Raw genomic sequence first — 22,148 nt, 5'->3', positions numbered from 1 at the left:
ATCCAGGGGCAGCCCCAGCTGCTCTGGGCACCCTGGGCCAGGGCCTCACCACCCTCCCAGCCAGCAATTCCCAATTCCCAATCTCCCATCCAGCCCTGCCCTCTGGCACTGGGAAGCCATTCCCTGGCTCCTGGCCCTCCAGGCCTTGGCCCCAGTCCCTCTGCAGCTCTCCTGGAGCCCCTTTAGGCCCTGCAAGGGGCTCTCAGCTCTCCCTGGAGCCTTCCCTTCTCCAGGGGAACATTCCCAGCTCTCCCAGCCTGGCTCCAGCCCTTGGACAATTCCATGAACGCATTCCCAGAGTCCCAGGTCCCTTTCCACACCATTCCCGGCTCTTTGTGGCTGCTCCAGCCCTTGGACAGCTCCTTTTCCAAAGCTTTTTCCCCAACAGTCTCACCCAGAAGCCCCACACGCGCTTTGGGAATCCCCTGGATTCTCCTCATTCCAACGCCACTTCCAAGACCAAAATATGGGATAAACCCGGATAAAAGTCCCGGTTCCCCTCTGGCCACCGCAGGTTTGCGACGCTGGGATGGGATTTCTCCATGTCCACACATGGATCCATCCTCCACATCCCACACCATTTATCCCGTTTTATCCCAGCTCCTCCAGAGCCTTGGGAACATCTTTCCCATGGAGTTCCGGCAGAGGAGCAGCTGCACCAACGCAATCCCTGAAACCCCCGATTTTCCTTTATTTTTTAGGATCAAGGACCCCCCCCACCGCCAGGTTTGGGTTTGGTGGCACCAAAACCCTTCTGAGACGGGGCCAAGAACTTCCCACAGCTGAGTTTGGGTCTGGTGGTACCAGAAACCTTTGGGAGAAGGTCAAGGACCCACCACAGGGGGTTTTAGGATTTGGGAGCACCAAAAACCTTCTGGGACAGGGTCAAGGATCCCCCACAGCTGATTTTGGGATTGGTGGCACCAGAAACATTTTGGGACAAGGTCAAGGACCCACCAGAGATGAATTTTGAGATTGGTGGCACCAGAAACCTTCGGGAGAAGGTCAAGGACACCTCACAGCAGCTTTTGGGCTTGGTGACACCATAAACCTTCGGGAGAAGGTCAGGGACGCACCACAGATGGATTTGGGGTTGGTGGCACCATGAATCTTTGGGAACAGAACCAAGGACCCACCACGGCTGATTCTGGGGTTCGGTGGCACCATGAACCTTCTGGGACAGAATCAAGGACCTCCAACTGCAGCTCTTTGGCTTTGTGGCACCAGAAACCTTTGGGACGAGGTCAAGGACCCTCCAGAGATGGTTTTAGGTTTGGTGGCACCACAAATCTTTAGGAACAACATCCAGGACATCCCACAGCCAGGCTTGGATTTGGTGGTACCATAAATCTTTAGGGACAGAACCAAGGACCCACCACAGCCAGGTTTGGGGTTGGTGGCACCAAAAACCTTCTGGAATGGGGACGAGGACTTCCCACAGCTGAGTTTGGCTTTGGTGGCACCATAAATCCTTAGGAACAAGGTCCAGGACCCACCGGAGACATTTTTTGGGCTTGGTGACACCATAAACCTTCGGGAGAAGGTCAAGGATGCACCACAGATGGATTTGGGGCTGGTGGCACCAAAAACCTTCTGGGACAGAGTCAAGGGGCAACCACAGCTGATTTTGGGTTTGGAGACTCCGTAAATATTTTGGGATAAGCTCAAGGACCCACCAGAGATGGTTTTGGGTTTGGTGGCCCCATAAATCTCTAGGGACATCGGTAAGGATCCACCACAGCCGGTGCTGGATTTGGAGACTCCATAAAGATTTCGGGATAAGCTCAAGGATCCCCCACATCCAGGTGCCTCCTCCAGACCTTGTCCCGCTCCTCCTAAGCCCCAACTCCGGCGTTCCCAGTTCCAGAGGTGCCATTCCCGCTGGGAATGCCCAGGGCCAACCCTGGGAGTGGCAGAGCCCCCCCTTGCCCTTGGCAGAGCCGATCTGGGAATTCCTGGAATTCTCTCCTGAAATCCTCTCCTGGAATTTTCCAGTCGCACCTTCTGCTCCGAGCAGGACCAGGCATCCCTCTAAGCTGGAATTCCATGGAACATCCCAAACTCCCAGAGCTGGAGCGAGCACCCAGGAAGGGCCGAGCCTTTCTCGCCCACTCCACATCCCACAGGGACCCTCCCTCCTCATTCCCAAGGGATTCTCCCGGGCTTTTTCCTCACCTACAGACTTGGTCCGTGGAATTCCCTTCCGCAGGGACACGTGGGGCTTCTCTGTTCCCGCCAGGACCCCGGAATGCGCCGCCATTCCCTGGCGCTCAAACAGGGACTGGAAGGGAAAAACAGGGAATTCCCAGTCCGGATTTGGCCGGAACGACCCGGCACTTCCCACCCGAACTTCCAACCTCAGGAAAACCGGGAGCTCTTCCCACTGGGATGGACCCTCCTCACCTCCACCTTCCTGCTGCCCCATCCAGCGGAATTCCAAACCTTGGGATAATTCCCTCGCTCCCATCCCGTCTCCCTGTCTGCTCCAGGCGGGAATCCGCTGAGGATGATTCCGGGAGCTCCTGTCCCACTTTTCCCGGAGCTGTTTCCCACCCGCAGCATTCCTGGCCCAATCCCGAGCCCCCTCCTCCTCCTCCTCCTCCTCCTCCTCCTCCTCCCTCCGCGCTTCCCCTTGGAGGCGGCGCTCGGATTCCGGCAGAATTCCAGCCCCGCATCCAGCTCGGCTCTCCAGGCTCCTCCAGAGCTGCTCTTCCAGCCTTTCCTGGGAAATCCCTGTGGATTCCCAGACCGGGAAGGGGATCCCGGGGAGCTGAGGGAGCGCTGAGCCCCCCTGCTGTGGATCCGGCTCTCCCAGGCTCCACATTCCCGGGAATTCCACTCCTGAACCAGCTCCCCTTGGGACCATGATCTCTCCCATCCCTCTCCATGTGCTCCCATCCTTCTCTTTCTGTTCCCAGAAATCCCACTCTCCATTCCTGGGAATGCCGCTCTGCATTCCCTCCCATCCCTCTCCAAGTGCTCCCATCCCTCGCCTTCCATTCCCGGGATCCCAATCCCCATTCCTGGGAATGCCACTCCCCAGCCAGCACCTCAACCCCTCCCATCCCTCTCCCATTCCACTCCATGGCCACATTCCCACCGGGATTCCCCCTGGCTCACACTGATCTCCTCAGTGAGATCCTCTGGATCCCTCCCATCCCTCTCCATGTGCTCCCATCCCTCTCCTGCCATTCCTGGGAATCCCACTTGGCTCCACGATCTCCCATCCCTCTCCGGATCCCTCCCATCCATCTCCTTTCACTTCCTGCCCCCCATTCCCGGTGGGAATTCCTGCTGCTCACGCTGATCTCCGCAGGGGTGATTCCCCAGCTCTCTCCCCCATTCCCATCCCATTCCCATCCCATTCCCAGTGGGAATTCCTGCTGCTCACGCTGATCTCCATAGGGGAGATTCTCCGGCTCTCTCCCCTATTCCCATCCCATTCCCGGTGGGAATTCCCGCTGCTCACGCTGATCTCCGCAGGGGTGATTCCCCAGCTCTCTCCCCCATTCCCATCCCATTCCCATCCCATTCCCGGTGGGAATTCCCGCTGCTCACGCTGATCTCCGCAGGGGTGATTCTCCGGCTCGTCGGTCGCTGTTTCACCGTGGCCGCTCTGGAATCGGCCTCCACCAGCTCCGCCCTCAGCGCCGGCTCGGCGGCCGCCAGGATCTCATCCAGCTTCTCTGGAATCCAAGGAAAACCGGCGCAGGGGTCAGCCCGGCCCGCCGGGATCGCTCCCCTCCGGAGAAGGGAGGGATAATCCCCACAGGGATGCGAGGCCGCTCCCCCCCAGTGGTTTTCCATGGATTTGGGGGGGCTGATCCCACTCAGCCGGGGAATTCCATGGCCGCTGTCCCACCCCTGGATGCGCCACATTCCAAGGAATTCTCTGACACTGACCAGTGAATTTATCCCAGACTTTGGATATTCGGGATGAGCCGAGTCCCTCCAAGATCCAGGGAATCCCAGGACATGGAGATGTCCATGGGATCCTCGAGGCTCTGGCACATCCAGCATTTATTTGGGATAAACTGGGATATTCCCAGCCTGAGTGGACTCGGATCCCTGAATGATCCCAACTTTCCGTGGCTGGGGCAGGATCCGGTGCCCCCGGACATTGGGAATATCGGCAGAGCCACCACGGCCATGTCCGAGCTCAGGGAATGGGAATGGGACTGGAATTCCCTGCTCCAGGATCCATCCCGGCACATTTATCCCTCGGGAACACCGAGCCGTGCCCAGGATGTGTCCCAACGGATCCATTCCGGGTGGGAATTCCAGCTGGAATCCTGAACCTCAGGATATGGGAAAGGGCAGGAGGTGGAGATGGCCTCATTCCCATGGATCCCTCCTATGGAATTCCCACCTGGAATGGGCAGCTTGGGGCTGTTGGCTCCGTGTCACCTCCACCTGATGGTGCTTCCCAAATCCAGGTGGATCCATATCCCAAATTCCTGTCCTGGCAATGGCCCCGGGACAGGGACCGGGAAGCTCCACCTGTCTCCAGGTGGGAATTGCAGCCCTGGGATTCTCCCAGGGATCTCAGCACGGACACTGGAGCCAGGCTGGTCCTTGGACCTTCCATGGAATTGTGGGACATGGAATCGTGGAATGGTTTGGGTGGGAAGGGACCTTAAATCTCATCCAATCCCACCCCATTCCATGGGCAGGGACATCTTTCACGATCCCAGATTTCTCCAGCCCGGCCTTGGGCACTCCCAGGGATCCAGGGGCGGCCACAGCTGCTCTGGGAATTCCAGCCCAGCCAGGAATTCCTTCCCAATGTCGCTGTGTGTCCCCCTCTGGATCTGCCCAATCCAGGGAAGGCTTGGGAAGGTCCCTCAGGGTCTTCCCACGGTAATTCCCACTCGGATTCTTCCCTGTCCTATCCCCACTGGATCCCACCTTCCGTGCTGGAAGAGCTGATCCCACATTCCCAGCTCCTTGGGGAACAGGGAACGGGAACCACCAGGACAGAAAATCCGGGATCCTATGGCTGGCAAAAATCATGGAATGGTTTGGGTGGGAAGGGACCTTAAACCCCATCCAGATCCAACCCTTCCACCAAAAACTTCCCGGTTTTTCCGTGTCCCTCATGCGATATTCCAGGCACATCCTGAGGGTGGGAACAGCAGGATAACCCACATGGATCCACCAGGAACAGTGGGATAAACTTCCTGGATTTTCCAGGAAAGGCTTTGGCCATTTGGGATAAAGCCGGGCACCGTCATTCCCGAGGATCCCACACGGGACATTCCCATGGGGAAAATCCGGAGCTGGGACCTGGGAATGGCAGGGCTGGGAATTTTGGGAAAAAGGCGCATCCTGCCCGTGCAGAATCCCACAGGGCCATCCCAATTCCCGGCTCCACAATTCCAGGAATTCCAATTCCAGGCATTCCAATTCCTGCTGGAGCAGCTCCAGGACACCGGAGCCGATCCCAAATTCCCAAGTTCCGGCTGAATTCCCTGGGATGCTGCAGGAACAGCAACCCTCGGGATACTGGGATTTCCCCCCCAGTTTGGATCCTGTTGGATCCCGGGGGGAGCTGGCGGGAAAGGGAGGAATCCCGGGAATTTCGGTTTCACTCACCCCCTTTCCTTCTCCGCATGGAGGCTTGGAATTAGAAACAAAAGGAAACATCAACGGCATGGAACAATTCCCGCTCCCATTCCCGGCTCCGGCCCGGCTCTTCCCACAATTCCCGGCCTCTGGCATGCGGGATCCGGCCCGGGATGTGGGATTTGTACTGGGATTCGGGATTTATCCCAGCTCCAGGCTGGGAGCTCCACTGGAATCATCCCTCGCCCCCCTCATGGATCCAGGGAAGCCGGAGCGGGAGCGGGGTTGGCTGGAATTCCATCCCAAGCCATGGAAAAGCTGCTGAAAAGCTCCCAGAGTGATTCCCCGTATCCAAGGCCCAGGATTTTGGGATAGGAGGGCTCCCTGAGCATCCTGCTGGGAATCTGCTGTTCCGAGGGCATTGGAATGGCAAGGCAAGGGTCGGGAAGGGCACGGGGGATGTTCTGGATCCATGGAAAACAGGGCGGGAAGCAGCTGGCAGAGCTCCTTTTGGGAATGCCCCTTTCCCTGCCGGTTCCTTGGGAAGGAGAGGGGCTCCAGGCCAAATCCCGGGAATGCCGATCCACAGGGAAGCTCGCCCTCCACAGGAAAACCCAGAGGGAAGGAAGAGGGAGGATCCCCCGTTTTCCCTGGAATGGCTCCAGCCCATTCCTCGATCCATGGGACTGAGCGCTACAATTCCCAGGGAAAATCCCAGGAACTGTGGGATCAGAGCCTCCAGATCCTTCTCCCGGGATCGCTGCTCCCAGTCCCTCTCCAGGTAAACTGGGAATTGCTGGGAGGGTGGACGGAGGAATCCGAGGATGTGGGATGGGGGAGAAGTGGGAAAAAGGAGCTCTGCTCCAGATGATTCCCACCAAAACCAGCGCCTTTGGATTGGGAATAACGGTCTGGAAGTGCAGGGTGGGAATCACGGCAGAGGCTCGGGATAAAATAAATCCCTGCTGATCCAGTCTTGGAATGTTGGGATCTGTCCCGATCCCACAGGGTCTGGCTCTGAGGAGGAGGGCAGGGAGCAAGAGAAGGCTGGGAAAACTGGGAATGGCATGGAAAACCAAGGAGGGTATGGAAAAGCAGAAGGAATGGAAAACTGGGGAGGGCTTGGAAAAACATGGAAAACATGGAAAAACAGGGGGAGGGCATGGAAAACCAGGACGAGCCTGGAGAGCTGTGGAGAGCATGGAAAACCAGAAGGAATGGAAAACCAGGATGAGCATGGAAAACCAAGGAGGGCATGGAAAAACCAGGGAGAACACGGAAAACAGGGAGAGCTTGGAAAAACCAGGGAGGGCATGGAATACAGGAAGAACATGGAAAAATATGGAAGACATGGAAAAACAGGGGAAATGTGGAAAACCAGGAAGAACGTGGAAAACAGGGAGAGCTTGGAAAACCAGGATGAGCATGGAAAACCAAGGAGGGCATGGAAAAGCAGGGAGAACGTGGAAAAATATGGAAAACATGGAAAACCAGGGAAAACATGGAAAACTATGGAAAACATGGAAAACTATGGAGAACATGGAAAACCACGGAGAGCATAGGAAAACAGGGAGAGTTTGGAAAACCATGGAGAGCTTGGAAAACCAAGGAGGGGTGGAAAACCAGGAAAAATGTGGAAAACCAGGGAAAACATGGAAAAGCAGGTGGAATGCGGGATCCTGCCGGGGCTCCAGGGTGCCACGGCCACACGGCCACATTCCCACATGGAAAACCCCAAATTCCCATGGAAGCCGGGGCAGGAGGCAGCACCGATGGCCTCGGAGCCAGTCCTGCTGCCAGGGATGCTCCCAAGTTTTCCTGGGAATTGGGATCCCTCCGTGGCCACGTGGCCGCTCCGGTGACATCCGGGGACAAAGTGCCACCGGATCCGGGAAGAGGGAAGGGAAGGGGAGGGATCAGCTCCCACCCCCACCCTGCTGAGGGATCCTGGGGCTGTCCCAGGTGGCCACGAGGGCTGGGAAAAGCCGGGAATTCTGGCAGTGGGAAGCAGGGAATGGTGGGAGTGGAGAGGATTTCAGGGAATCCGGGAATGTGGAGCGGGAGGGAGAAGCAGCAGGAAACGAGGGAGTGGCAGCAGGATGGGGGGGATGGAGCAATCGTGGAGATCTCCTGGAGCTCACCTGGAGATCCCCTGGAATTCTCCCGGAGCTCTCCTGGAATTCTCCTGGAGCTGTCCCAGAGCTCTCCTGGAATTCTCCTGGAGCTCTCCCGGAGCTCTCCTGGAGATCCCCTGGAATTCTCCTGGAGCTGTCCCAGAGCTCTCCTGGAATTCTCCTGGAGCTCTCCTGGAGCTCACCTGGAGATTCCCTGGAATTCTCCTGGAGCTCTCCCGGAGCTCACCTGGAATTCTCCCAGAGCTCTTCCAGAGCTCTCCTGGAGTTATCCTGGAGACCTCCCAGAGCTCAGCTGGATCTATCCCAGAGCTCTCCCAGAGATCTCTTGGAATTCTCCCAGAGCTCTCCTGGAGCTCTCCTGGAGCTCTCCTGGCAGGGTTTGGGATCTGCCCGGAGAGGGGAAATAAAAACCTGGGACTGCCGGGTGTGGGAAAGGAGGGAGAGGAGCGGGATGAGGAGCAGGATAAGGAAAAGGGTGAGGAAGGTGAGGAGCAGGGAGATGAGCGGGTGGGAAAAGGGGTGAGGAGCAGGGAGAGGAGCAGGAGCAGGGAAAGGAGTGAGGAAGGCGAGGAGAGGAGCAGGGAAAGGAGCAGGAGAAGAAAGGTCCAGGAACAGGGAGAGGAGCAGGGAAGGGAGAGGAGTGAGGAAGGCGAGGAGAGGAGCAGGGAAAGGAGCAGGAGAAGAAAGGTCCAGGAACAGGGAGAGGAGCAGGAGCAGGGCAAGGAGTGGGAAGAGGAGAGAGGTAGAAGAGGAGCAGGGAGAGGAGCAGGAGCAGGAAGGTGAGGAGAAGAGCAGGGAGAGGATCAGGAGTAGGGAGAGGAGCAGGGAGAATAACAGGGAGAGGAGCAGGAGCAGGGAAAGGAGCAGGGAAGAGGAGAAGAGAGAGGAAGAAGAGGAACAGGGAGAGAAGCAGGGAAGGGAGAGGAGCAGGGAGAGGAGCAGGATCAGGGAAAGGATCAGGGAAAGGATCAGGGAGAAGAGCAGGGAGAGGAGTGAGGAAGGTGAGGAGAGGGGCAGGGAGAAGAGCACAAGGAGCAGGGAGAGGATCAGGAGTAGGGAGAGGAACAGGGAGAGGAGCAGGGAAAGGAGGAGGGAGAGGAGTGGGAAGAGGAGAGGAGAGAGGAAGAAGAGGAGCAGGGAGAGGAGCAGGGAAAGGATCAGGGAGAAGAGCAGGGAAGGGAGTGAAGGAGGTGAGGAGAGGAGCAGGGAGAGGATCAAGAGTGGGGAGAGGAGCAGGGAAAGGAGCAGGGAAAGGAGTGGGAAGAGGAGAGGAGAGAGGAAGAAGAGGAGCAGGGAAAGGAGAAGGAACAGGGAAATGAGCAGGGAGAGGAGTGAGGAAGGTGAGGAGAGGAGCAGGGAGAGGAGAAGGGAGAGGAGCAGCAACAGGGAGCAGAGCTGGAGCAGAGAGAGGGTCGGGAAAAGGAGCAGGAGCAAGGAAAGGATCTGGGAATGGATCAGGGAAAGGAGCAAAAACAGGGAATGAATCTGGGAAAAGAGCAGGGAATGGAGCAGGGAATGGAGCAGGGAAAGGAGCAGGGAATGGAGCAGGGAAAGGAGCAGGGAATGGGGCAGGGAATGGAGCAGGGAAAGGAGCAGGGAATGGAGCAGGGAATGGAGCAGGGAAAGGAGCAGGGAATGGAGCAGGGAATGGAGCAGGGAATGGAGCAGGGAATGGAGCAGGGAAAGGAGCAGGGAATGGAGCAGGGAATGGAGCAGGGAAAGGAGCAGGGAATGGAGCAGGGAATGGAGCAGGGAAAGGAGCAGGGAATGGGGCAGGGAATGGAGCAGGGAATGGAGCAGGGAATGGAGCAGGGAATGGAGCAGGGAAAGGAGCAGGGAATGGAGCAGGGAATGGAGCAGGGAATGGAGCAGGGAATGGGGCAGGGAATGGAGCAGGGAATGGAGCAGGGAATGGAGCAGGGAATGGGGCAGGGAATGGAGCAGGGAATGGAGCAGGGAATGGAGCAGGGAATGGAGCAGGGATGGAGCAGGGAATGGAGCAGGGAATGGGACAGGGAATGGGACAGGGAAAGGGGCAGGGAATGGAGCAGGGAATGGGGCAGGGAATGGAGCAGGGAAAGGAGCAGGGAAAGGAGCAGGGAATGGAGCAGGGAATGGAGCAGGGAATGGAGCAGGGAAAGGAGCAGGGAATGGAGCAGGGATGGAGCAGGGAATGGGGCAGGGAATGGGGCAGGGAATGGAGCAGGGAATGGGGCAGGGAATGGGGCAGGGAAAGGGGCAGGGAATGGGGCAGGGAATGGGGCAGGGAATGGAGCAGGGAATGGAGCAGGGAATGGGGCAGGGAAAGGGGCAGGGAATGGGGCAGGGAATGGGGCAGGGAATGGAGCAGGATGCCCAAGGCCAGGGCACACCAACCCCTCCACAACCACGCGGAGACTCCCAACATCCTTCCCACGCCCACCTCCGCCGGGATGCGCCCCCGGAGCGCTGGCTATCCCTCTGGATGTCCCTCTGGATGTCCCTCTGGATGTCCCTCTGGATATCCCTCTGGATGTCCCTCTGGCTATCCCTCTGGATGTCCCTCTGGCTATCCCTCCGGAGACGGGAATCCTGCTCCCCCCCTTCCCCGAGCCTCCCACACCCCACCACCACCACCACGGGCCCACGGCGCACATGCAACCCTCTGGAAAACAGCTGGAAAGCAGCTGGGAAACCGCTGGAAAAGCACTTCCGACCATCACCGCTCGTTCCCTACGGATCAGATCCCGCTCCCGGCCTTACCCAGCTCCTCCAGCTCGGCCGTCATGGATTTGGAGCGCAGCGTGAGGGTGGTGCTGGGAGCTCTCTTGGGAGGCGGCGGAGCTGCAAGGAACAGAGAGGGCATCTTGCACCTCTTCTCCCGGAATTTGCGGGGAGTGGCCAGGTGCAGGTGCCACTTCTTCTCCACAGCCTGGATCTCCTCGTATTCCCGGGAAGAGGAGTCGCACTGCTGCAGGATCTTATTGAGGCTGCGCGTGGACGCGAACTTCTTCATGATTCCCGCCGGGAATGTGCCCACGGCGTTGGGAATGTGGCGCCTCAGCGCAGAGTCCGAGTCATGGCCCCGCAGAGGCCGGGATGGGATGCCGGGAATCAGGGATGGATGCAGGGAAAGCGGGAATGTGTCCAGCCTGAGCTCGGGCTCCTCTTCCCACCTCGGCGCAGCCCACCCCACCCTCCTCCTCCTCCTCCTCCTCCTCCTCCTCTTTTCCTTGGATCCCAACCCTATGGAAGCGCCGGCGTCCGGCCGGGAGCTGCCCAAGGACGCATGGCCCGGGATGATCCCAAAAGCTCCCGATCCCGCATTCCCGGAGCCCCCCCACGGAGCAGCGAGGATGAGTGGAAGGCTCTTCCTCTTCCTCCTCCTCCTCCTCCTCCTCCTCGCTGCTCCTCGCTGACAATGCTGGAATAACGCTCCAGGATTGCCATGGCAACGGCAGCTCCAAGGATCCCTGTGCCTGCGGCAGGGATCCAGCGGGGCGGATTCAGCCCCAGCCGGGCCCACACAGGCGCTGGCACCCGGGAAGGAGGCGGGGGGGGGGGGGGGAAGGACACGGGATGAGCCCCCCGTGGTCATCCCGATCCTCCGATCCCTTGGAAAAGCGGCCGCGTGGATCCGGAGGATCGGGAAGCACCGGGAAGGAAGCGCCGGGAAGCTCCGAGGGGCAGCTGCTCACCCCGGGCTGGAGCGGCGGGAGCGGCCCCGCCGCGGGTCCCAGCGCTGATTCCCGAATTCCCGGATTATTCCCGGCTGAATTCCCGGCTTCCCGAGGCTCCCGGCCGTTCCCACGGCTCGTGCCTTTGTGCCGTGACTGAATAATTGGAGCTCCTCGTGCCAGCAGCGCTTCCTCCTTCCCTCCTTCCCTCCTTCCCTCCTTCCCTCCTTCCCTCCTTCCCTCCCTCCCCCGAGCCCCGCGTGCTGCGCTGGGAGCGGCCCCGATCCCGGCCCCCCTTCATTCCCTGCTCCCATCCCCCTGCTCCATCCCTGCTCCCATCCCCCCGATTCCATTCCCTACTCCAATCCCCCTGCTCCCATCCCCCCGCTCCTATCCCTGCTGCCATCCCCGATTCCATTCTCTACTCCAATCCCCCGATTCCATCCCCTGATTCCATCCCCTGATTCCAGCTCCTGATTCCATCCATTCCTGCTCCTGTCCCTCCTGTCCCACTGCTTCCGTCCCTGCTCCTGTCCCTGCTCCATCCCTGCTCCTGTCCCTGCTTCCATCCCTGCTTCCATCCCTGCTCCCATCCCTGCTCCATCCCTGCTCCATCCCTGCTTCCATCCCTGCTCCATCCCTGCTCCATCCCTGCTTCCATCCCTGCTCCATCCCTGCTCCTGTCCCTGCTCCATCCCTGCTCCTGTCCCTGCTCCATCCCTGCTCCATCCCTGCTCCATCCCTGCTCCATCCCTGCTCCTGTCCCTGCTCCATCCCTGCTCCATCCCTGCTCCATCCCTGCTTCCATCCCTGCTCCATCCCTGCTCCATCCCTGCTCCATCCCTGCTCCTGTCCCTGCTCCATCCCTGCTCCTGTCCCTGCTCCATCCCTGCTCCATCCCTGCTCCATCCCTGCTCCATCCCTGCTCCTGTCCCTGCTTCCATCCCTGCTCCATCCCTGCTCCATCCCTGCTCCTGTCCCTGCTCCATCCCTGCTCCATCCCTGCTTCCATCCCTGCTCCATCCCTGCTCCATCCCTGCTCCTGTCCCTGCTCCATCCCTGCTCCATCCCTGCTCCATCCCTGCTCCATCCCTGCTCCATCCCTGCTCCTGTCCCTGCTCCATCCCTGCTCCATCCCTGCTTCCATCCCTGCTCCATCCCTGCTCCATCCCTGCTTCCATCCCTGCTCCATCCCTGCTTCCATCCCTGCTCCCGTCCCTGCTCCCGTCCCTGCTCCCGTCCCTGCTCCATCCCTGCTCCATCCCTGCTCCATCCCTGCTTCCATCCCTGCTCCATCCCTGCTTCCATCCCTGCTCCATCCCTGCTGCTGTCCCTGCTTCCATCCCTGCTTCCATCCCTGCTTCCATCCCTGCTTCCATCCCTGCTTCCATCCCTGCTCCATCCCTGCTTCCATCCCTGCTCCATCCCTGCTCCGTCCCTGCTCCATCCCTGCTCCATCCCTGCTCCATCCCTGCTCCATCCCTGCTCCATCCCTGCTCCATCCCTGCTCCTGTCCCTGCTCCATCCCTGCTCCTGTCCCTGCTCCATCCCTGCTTCCATCCCTGCTCCATCCCTGCTTCCATCCCTGCTCCATCCCTGCTCCTGTCCCTGCTCCATCCCTGCTCCCGTCCCTGCTCCATCCCTGCTCCATCCCTGCTCCATCCCTGCTCCATCCCTGCTCCATCCCTGCTCCTGTCTCTGTTCTTCCCTTCCTGCTCCATCCCTGCTCCATCCCTGCTCCATCCCTGCTCCATCCCTGCTCCATCCCTGCTCCTGTCTCTGCTCCTGTCCCTGCTCCATCCCTGCTTCCATCCCTGCTCCATCCCTGCTCCATCCCTGCTCCTGTCTCTGCTCCCGTCCCTGCTCCATCCCTGCTCCATCCCTGCTCCATCCCTGCTCCATCCCTGCTCCTGTCTCTGCTCCCGTCCCTGCTCCATCCCTGCTTCCATCCCTGCTCCATCCCTGCTCCATCCCTGCTCCATCCCTGCTCCATCCCTGCTCCTGTCTCTGCTCTTCCCTTCCTGCTCTCATTCCCCATTTTCCATCTCCATGCTCCCATTCCCTGCTCCGATCCCCCCTCCTGTCCCTCCACTCCTGTCCCCCACTTCCATTCCCTGCTCCCATCCCTCTGCTTCTATCCCGGCTTCCATCCCTGCTCCCGTCCCGCCTGATCCCTCATCCCTGCTCCCATCCCTCCCACCCTCCTGCTCCTTCCCCTCCTGTTCCCCTATTTCCATCCGTGCTCCCATCCCTCTGCTTCTATCCCGGCTTCCATCCCTGCTCCTGTCCCCTCATTCCTATCCCTGTTCCCATCCCTGTTCCCATCCCTGTTCCCATCCCTGTTCCCATCCCTGCTCCCATCCCTGCTCCTGTCCCCTCATTCCCATCCCTGTTCCCATCCCTGTTCCCATCCCTGCTCCTGTCCCCTCATTCCCATCCCTGTTCCCATCCCTGCTCCTGTTCCCTCGTTCCCATCCCTGTTCTAATTCCCTGTTCCTGTCCCCTCATTCCCATCCCTGTTCCCATCCCCTCATTCCCATCCCCGTTCCCATCCCCTCATTCCCATCCCCATTCCCATCCCTGTTCCCATCCCTTCATTCCCATCCCTGTTCCCATCCCCTCATTCTCATCCCCGTTCCCATCCCCTCATTCCCATCCCCATTCCCATCCCTGTTCCCATCCCCTCATTCCCATCCCTGTTCCCATCCCTGCTCCTGTCCCCTCGTTCCCATCCCCGTTTCCATCCCCTCATTCCCATCCCTGTTCCCATCCCTGCTCCTGTCCCCCTGCTGCCATTCCCTGCTCCAACCCCTCTGCTCCCATCCCTCTGCTTCCATCCCTTGGCTCGTGTCCCAAGAATTCCATCCTCCTGCTCCCATCCCTGTGCTCCTGGTTCTCCCTCTTCCATCCACCTTCTTCCATCCCTGCTCCCATCCCCATAATTCCATCCCCTTTTCCCATCCCTCTGCTCCTGTACCCCAATTCCCATCCCCCTTTCCCTCTCCTTCTGCTCCTGCTTCCCAAACTCCCATCGCCTTTTCCCATCCCTCTGCTCCCAACCTCAGAATTCCAGCCCCTTTTCCCACTCTCCTTTTCCCATCCCCCTGCTCCCATTCCCTGCAATTCCAGTCACAATCCCCCCAAGCCCCTCCTGGCTCCACCCTGTGCCTCCAGCTGTTCCCTTCCCTCTGGATAAATCCCGGCCCTGCCCAAGCTCTTGGATCTGCTCCCGGGATCTGGAACCCATGGAATGAAATCCCAGAACCTTCTGGGATCCCCCGGGACCATCCATTCCTACAGCAAGTCCCTGGCTCCATCCCGGAATTCCCGGTGTTCCTTTGGGATCCTGCCCCCCACATTCCCAGGAATTCCCAGGCTTTTTTCCCATCCCAATAACTCCCAGCAAACGGAGCCTGGAGCGGCTGATCCCCAGGAGGAGCAGCCGATGGGAATTCCAGGAATTCCAGATCTTGGGAATCAAAAGTGATTCCCAAAACCCATCCCAGGACCCCCAAAATTCCACCTAAATCCCTCCCTAAATTCCCACCCCATCCGTCCTTTCCCACATCCATGAGGTCCCCAAACTCTCACTCCTCATTTGCCACAACTCCAGGAATTCCAGATCCTGGGAATCCCAGTGATTCCCAGACAACACCATAACTCCAGGAATTCCAGATCCTCGGAATCCCAGTGATTCCCAGACAACACCATAACTCCAGGAATTCCAGATCCTGGGAATCCAAGCCATTCCCAAAAAACAGAACTCCAAGATTTCCAGATCCTGGGAATTCAAGCAATTGCAAAAAACACCACAACTCCACGAATTCCATCTCTTGGGAATCCAAGCCATTCCTAAAAAAGCTTCACAACTCCGAGAATTCCGGATCCTGGGAATCCAAACCATTCCCAAAAAACCCCACAACTCCACAGATGTGGTTGGGACCTTCCAGAGCTTCCCCACATTCCCAAAAATCGGCGCATCCCGAAAATCTTCACATCCCAAAAATCTTCGCATCCCAAATATCAACGCATGCCAAAAAAAAGGGCGCATCCCAAAAACCAGCACATCCCAAAAATCGGCACATCCCCAAACTCGGAGTATCCCAAAAATCAATGCATCCCAAAAATCAGCACATCCCAAAAATCAGCGCATCCCAAAAATCTTCGCACCCTAAAAATCGGCACATCCCAAAAATCAGAGCATCCCAAAATGGGCGCATTGCAAAAAATGATGCATCCCAAAAATCAGCACATCCCAAAAATCTTCGCATCCCAAAAATCAGCGCATCCCAAAAAATGATGCATCCCAAACATGGACACGTGCCAAAGTGGGCAAATCCCAAAAATTGTTGCATCCCAAACATCAACGCTTCCCAAAAATGGGCAAATCCCGAAATCAACGCATCCCAAAATCGGCGCATCCCAAAAATGGGCGCATTTCAAAAAATGTTGCATCCCAAACATCAACACATCCCGAAAATCTTCACATCCCAAAACTCAGCACATCTCAAAAACTGGTGAATCCCAAACATCAGCTCATCCCAAAAATCAGCACATCCCAAAATGGGCACATCCCAAACCAGGTGTATCCCAAAAATCAATGCATTCCAAAAAATGACGCATCCCAAAATGGGCGCATCCCAAAAATTGTTGCATCCCAAACATCAACTCATCCCAAAAATGGGTGCGCCCCAAAATCACTGCATCCCAAAAATCAGCATATCCCAAAAATCACTGCATCCCAAAAACCAGCACATCCCAAAATGGGCTCATCCCAAAAAACGACGCATCCCAAAATGGGTGCATCCCAAAAATGGTTGCATCCCAAAAATCAGCATATCCCAAAAAAAGATACATTCCAAAAATCAGCGCATCCCAAAAACCAGCACATCCCAAAATGGGCTCATCCCAAAAATCGGCGTATCCCAAAAAATGATGCATCCCGAAATGGGCGCATCCCAAAAATTGTTGCATTCCCAAAAATCAGCATATCCCCAAAAAAGATACATTCCAAAAATCAGCGCATCCCAAAACTCAATGCATCCCAAAAACCAGCTGGGCTCATCCCAAAATGGGCAAATCCCCAAATGGGCTCATCCCAAAAACCAGCCCATCCCAAAATGGGCTCATCCCAAAGTGGGCAAATCCCCAAACGGGCACATCCCAGAAATCGCTGCATTCCAAAATGGGCACATCCCAAAAATCTTCACATCCCAAAACCCAGCACATCCCAAAATGGGCTCATCCCAAAAATCAGCGCATCCCCAAAAAATGACGCATCCCAAAATGGGCAAATCCCCAAATGGGCTCATCCCAAAAACCAGCACATCCCAAAAATCTTCATACCCCAAATGGGCTCATCCCAAAAATCTTCACATCCCCAAACGGGCTCATCCCAGAAGTCAGCGCATCCCAAAAAAAGACACATCCCGAAATGGGCGCATCCCAAAAATTGTTGCATCCCAAACATCAACTCATCCCAAAAATCAGCACATCCCAAAAACCAGCCCATCCCAAAATGGGCTCATCCCAAAGTGGGCAAATCCCCAAATGGGCACATCCCAGAAATCGCTGCATTCCAAAATGGGCACATCCCGAAAACCAGCACATCCCAAAAACCAGCGCATCCGAAAAACCAGCACATCCCAAAAATCTTCACATCCCCAAATGGGCTCATCCCAAAAGTCAGCGCATCCCCAAAAAATGACGCATCCCAAAATGGGCAAATCCCCAAACGGGCACATCCCGAAAACCAGCACATCCCAAAAATCTTCACATCCCAAAACCCAGCACATCCCAAAATGGGCTCGTCCCAAAAATCTTCACATCCCAAAATGGGCTCATCCCAAAAGTCAGCGCATCCCAAAAAAAGACACATCCTGAAATGGGCACATCCCAAAAATCTTCACATCCCAAACATCAACTCATCCCAAAACCCAGCACATCCCAAAATGGGCTCATCCCAAAATGGGCTCATCCCAAAAATCAGCGCATCCCAAAAATCAGCGCATCCCAAAATGGGCAAATCCCCAAACGGGCACATCCCAAAAACCAGCACATCCCAAAATGGGCACATCCCAAAAACCTTCACATCCCAAAAATCTTCACATCCCAAAACGGGCTCATCCCAAAAACCAGCACATCCCAAAATGGGCTCATCCCAAAAACCTTCACATCCCAAAAATCTTCACATCCCAAAATGGGTTCATCCCAAAAATCAGCGCATCCCAAAAAATGACGCATCCCAAAATGGGCAAATCCCCAGACGGGCTCATCCCAAAAATCTTCCCATCCCCGAACGGGCACACCCCGACGTTCCCGCCCGGAATCGCCGCCCCCCTCCCGGGTGTCAGCGAGGCCCCGAATCCAGGGAATCCCGGGAATTCCCTACCCTTCTTCCGGCCGCCCTCCTCGGGTTCGGGCTTGCGGCTGACGGACACGACCTTCATGAGCAGGTGGTTCCCGCCCTGCCGGATCAGCGCCACCACCTGCTTGTGCCCCACCTTCACCACGTTCACTCCATTCACCTGGAAAATCCCAAAAAAAAACCCCACATGGATCAGAATTCCCAGCGGGAACATTCCCCAAAGTCCCCACACAGAAATCCCGCCTTTTCCGCCTTTTCCTGGGTTTTTTCCCCAGCTCCTTTGGGAGTCGCCACGCAGCTGCTGGAGGAGATGGGAATGGCCTTTTCCGGCTGGGAGATCCCCCCCCAAAAAAATGGGATTTTCCCAGGGTTTTTGGAACGTCCGGTCAGCTCCGGAAGTGTTCAGAATTCCGGGAAGGGCTCGGAATCTCTGGAAGTGCCCAAGGCCAGGTTGGAGCGGCCTGGGATCGTGGGAGGTCCCTGCCCATGGATCGGGGTGGGATTTGAGGTCATTCCCAACCCATTCCAGGGATTCCATGAGATTCCAGGAATTCCAGGGATCTGCAGAGCTGGAAGAGCAGAGGGATTCTCCCGACCCCAAAATAAACTGGGAATTCTCAAGCTCGGATCCGAGGAACGGGGACAGGAGGAGAGGGAAGAGCCTCGGGCTGTGCCAGGGAATTTCGGGTTGGAAATGGGGAAAATTCCTTCCTGGAAAAGCTTTTCCAGCCCAGAGCAGGGGTGGAGTCCCCATTCCCGGCGGGATTTCACATCCCTGCGGATTTGGGGGGCCACGGATCGGGAATGGCCTTGGCAGGGCTGGGAATGTCGGATTCCGTGGGATCCGAGGGGTTTTCCAGCCAAGACGACTCCAGGATTCCATAAATCCAAGGTTTTCATGGGAATTAACGCCCGGATCCTCACTTTGGGAAACATTTCCATCCCTAAATCCCATTTTCCAAGCTTTGGGAATAACGATTGGATTGCCAACATCTCCATCACTCCACGGATTCCATTCGCTTCCCGATCGATCCCACCACGATCCAATTCCCAAGAAAATCCCCGCGTTTTCCTCGGACAATCTGATTTTGACCCAATTCCCAAGCTTTTCCAGAAAAATCAGCTCCTCATCCTGGTTTCTTTCTCTTTTTTTTTAGGGAAAAACGGGATGGGTTGAATCCCTGAGGACGGCGATCCTGAATTTCCTCCCGATCCCAAATTTCTTTGATGGGGTTTCCCGCTGGGAATTCCCTCCCCCTGGAACGGGAACTTCAAACTCATCCCATTCCAAGCCCCGGACACTTCCCATGATCCCAAATTTCTCCAGCCTGGCCTTGGACACTCCCAGGGATCCAGGGGCAGCCCCAGATTCTCTGGGAATTTCAGGCCAGCCGGGAATTCCTTCCCAAATCCCACCTATCCCAGCATTCCTTCAGCCTGAGGTTTACAGGGAAAATCCGCTCAGTCCCACCTCATTCCCATCCAATTCCTGGGAATTTGCTAGGAATTCTGGAGTGAAACCCAGCAGGGGCTGAAATTCCCGGGAATGGCTCCTCCGGGAATGACACCAGGTGGGAAAAGCAGCAAAAATCCTGGAATAACACCTGGAATCCAGGATGGATTTATCCAGGAAAGCTGATCCTGGAAGGGGCCGATCAGGATTCCGGGAATTCCCATCCCAACAATTCCCGACAAACACAAATCCCGGATTCCCTGGGAATGACCAGGATGAAGCTCAGAGCTGGGAATGATTCCCTGGAGCGAAATTGCTGGAAAAATCCCAAGGAATGGGTCTGACGGGAGGGGGGAGGGGGAGGGAGAGCTCATCCCGGAGAAGCTGGAATGACAATTCCCGGCTCCTTTTCCCGCTCTGACTCATCCGGGATGAGCCAGCGGGAGCTGAGCTGCATTCCAGAGGAGGAGATCCCACCAAATCTTCGGGATCATTCCCATGGGAATGACCCCCAGCGTGGAGAAACCCCAAAAGATCCCACGGAAGGGAGAGGGAAAAGGAGCTGCTGGATCCCGGGATTTGGGAAACCATGGATGAGCAAAATTCCATGAATTCCAGCTGCTGCATGGAAAAGGAGGCAGGGAAGTGAAGCAAAGCATCGGATCCGAGCAGAGCCAGGCAGGAGAATCCCGGACACGCCGAGAAAATGGGAAAAATTCCCGGTTTTTGGACACAAAGGTCCCTGGAGAGGAGCTTGAGGCCTGGAAGGAGCCAAATCCGGAGGAAAATCATGGAAAAAGTGGCTTCGAATCCAAATGTGGGGATGAAAAATTCCCAGAGGTTGAGGAGATCCAGGAGGATCCCAAATAGAGGAGAAGTTGGGAAAAGAGGAGATCCAGGAGAAGGGAAGAGCCTCCAGCAGGATGGATCCGACGGATGCAATTCCAAGGAATTCTTGGAGTTGATCCTGAGCTGGAAATTGTGGGATCAGTGCCCAAGAGCGGCCAAAAACCAGGAAAAATTCCATTGGGAAGAGGTGGGAAGTGAGGTGGGAGCTGGGAGCGGGTCTGGATCGGAATCTCCAGGGGAAAAAGGTGGAATTGGAGCAGGGTCAGGATTGGAAAAGGTTGGGAATATCCCGCATTGGAAAAGGCCCCAGGCAGCGGGAATTGCCATTCCAGAGGGACTGAAATCCCCATGGATGCAGCACTTGGGGACGTGGATTGGGGGTGGGAATTCCATGGGATCCAGGGGTTTTCCAGCCTCAAGCATTCCAGGATTCCCGGTGGTGGAGCAGGGAGCACCAGGAATTCTGAGCAGGAATTCTCCCCTGGATCGTTGGGAGCCGGATTCCACGGGAGTCACGGAGGAGAGAGGAGAGGGATGGGATGGAATTCCCAGGGAGCAGATCCATGGATCCCAGCAGGGAATTCCTGCTCAGAATTCCTGGTGCTCCCATTCCAAGGCCGGGCTGGAGCAGCCGGGGATCGGGGAAGCTTCCCTGCCCTTGGAACGGGATTTAGGGTCCATTCCCACCCAGAGCACTCCAGGATTTTGTGGAATTCCATCCCTTCGTCCAGGAGCTGCCAATGATCCCACACATTCCCGGGAATGGGACATTCCTTGGAGGGAAGGAAGGTGGAATTCCCTCAGGGCCATCCCTGGGGACAGATCCATCCGTTGGGATAAACACGGAGCGGCGGGAAGAGCTCCGGGAATTCTGGGATCAATCTCCACCAATAGGAAGAGAGCAGAGAGTTTGGGATTCCCATTCCAGAGAATTTGGGATTATCCAGGATTATCTCTCCCATCTCTCCCAGTCCATCCCATTCCCTGGGCAAATTCCCAAGGGATTTACTGGTGCAGGAATTGGGATTTACTGGAATCTGTGGAAGGGATTTCCAGGGAACTGCTGGAATTCCATACCCACATTCCAGAGCCCATTCCAGGCGGATTCCTGGAGCCTCAGGAACCTTCTCCCGGCTCCGGAGTCATTCCCAGATCCCATTCCAATCCCGCTGGATCCCCCATCAGGGATCCAGGTGGGAAGCTCAGGGAGCTCTGGAATTTGGTCCTTCCAGGATCTTCCCGATCCAACCAAAAAACCTGGGAGAAATCCAGGAATTTCTGGGAGAGATCCCTTTTCCCAAGGGAATTCCCAGGCCTGGAACCGCCATTCCCTGCCTGGCAAGATCCGCTGGAATGGGAAATTCCCGAGGTTCTCCCGTCAGCCATTGCCGGGTTGGGATCCCCACAATCCCCAAATCCTGGAATCCGGGAATCCCTGAGGTTGGAAAATCCCTCTGGGAGCATTCCCAGCACTGCCATTCCCGCCTCCGAGTGCCACATCCATGGATTTGAAATCCCTCTGGAATGGGGATTCCCACGGCCCTGCTCAGCCCATTCCAATCATTCCCAACCTTTTCCAGGAAGGAATTTTCCCAAATATTCCACAGAAACCTCCCCTGGCCCCTTCCCTCTCATCCCGTCCCTTTTCCCTGGGATCAGATCCCGGTTCCCACCCGGATCCAGCCAGGGAATTGTTGGGAATTGTCTCCCACTCCTCATTCCGCTCCCTTGCACCCGAATCCCGCGGTTTTGAAGGAATTCCGATGCTCCAACAAAACCCTCGGGATAACCAGAGACCATTCTCCACTTCCACAGAATTCCTTGGGATTCGAATCCCATTTCCCTCCTCGAATTCCTTGTGCTCCCAATCCATCCCTGCCTCCATCGCCCTCCATTTCCTCCCTCTGGAAAACCGGGAGAGCCCAATCCTCATCCCAACCCTCCGGAATTCCAGGGCTCAGCACCATTCCCGAGCACCTCTCCCGGAGATCTTTGGGATCCGCTCTCCGAGCCCGGTAATTCGGGAATGGTTATTTTTAGGAATTCCTCTCTCCTTGGTTACTGGGAAACTTCGTGTTCCAAGACATCTCCTGGAGAAATCCAAGCTCCGGATTCGTTCCCAA

At 56.8% G+C, this 22,148-nt stretch overlaps 1 protein-coding gene across 1 annotated transcript in view; it reads right to left on the bottom strand.

Moving 5' to 3' along the window:
- SHANK3 (SH3 and multiple ankyrin repeat domains 3) overlaps positions 1-22,148 on the bottom strand; it is a 172,801-nt gene that overhangs the window by 12,844 nt on the left and 137,809 nt on the right. Inside the window, exons 19-23 of the mRNA XM_032107021.1 lie at positions 17,748-17,883; positions 10,443-10,523; positions 5,596-5,619; positions 3,559-3,686; positions 2,176-2,281 (exon numbers count right to left, since the gene is read on the bottom strand). Coding sequence (XP_031962912.1) covers positions 2,176-2,281; positions 3,559-3,686; positions 5,596-5,619; positions 10,443-10,523; positions 17,748-17,883 — 475 coding nt within the window. The remainder of the gene's footprint in view (positions 1-2,175; positions 2,282-3,558; positions 3,687-5,595; positions 5,620-10,442; positions 10,524-17,747; positions 17,884-22,148) is intronic.

The sequence above is a fragment of the Corvus moneduloides genome, chromosome 4 (genome assembly GCF_009650955.1).
Source record: "Corvus moneduloides isolate bCorMon1 chromosome 4, bCorMon1.pri, whole genome shotgun sequence".
Taxonomy (NCBI): Eukaryota; Metazoa; Chordata; class Aves; order Passeriformes; family Corvidae; genus Corvus; species Corvus moneduloides.
This window is presented reverse-complemented; position numbering and strand designations above follow the sequence as displayed.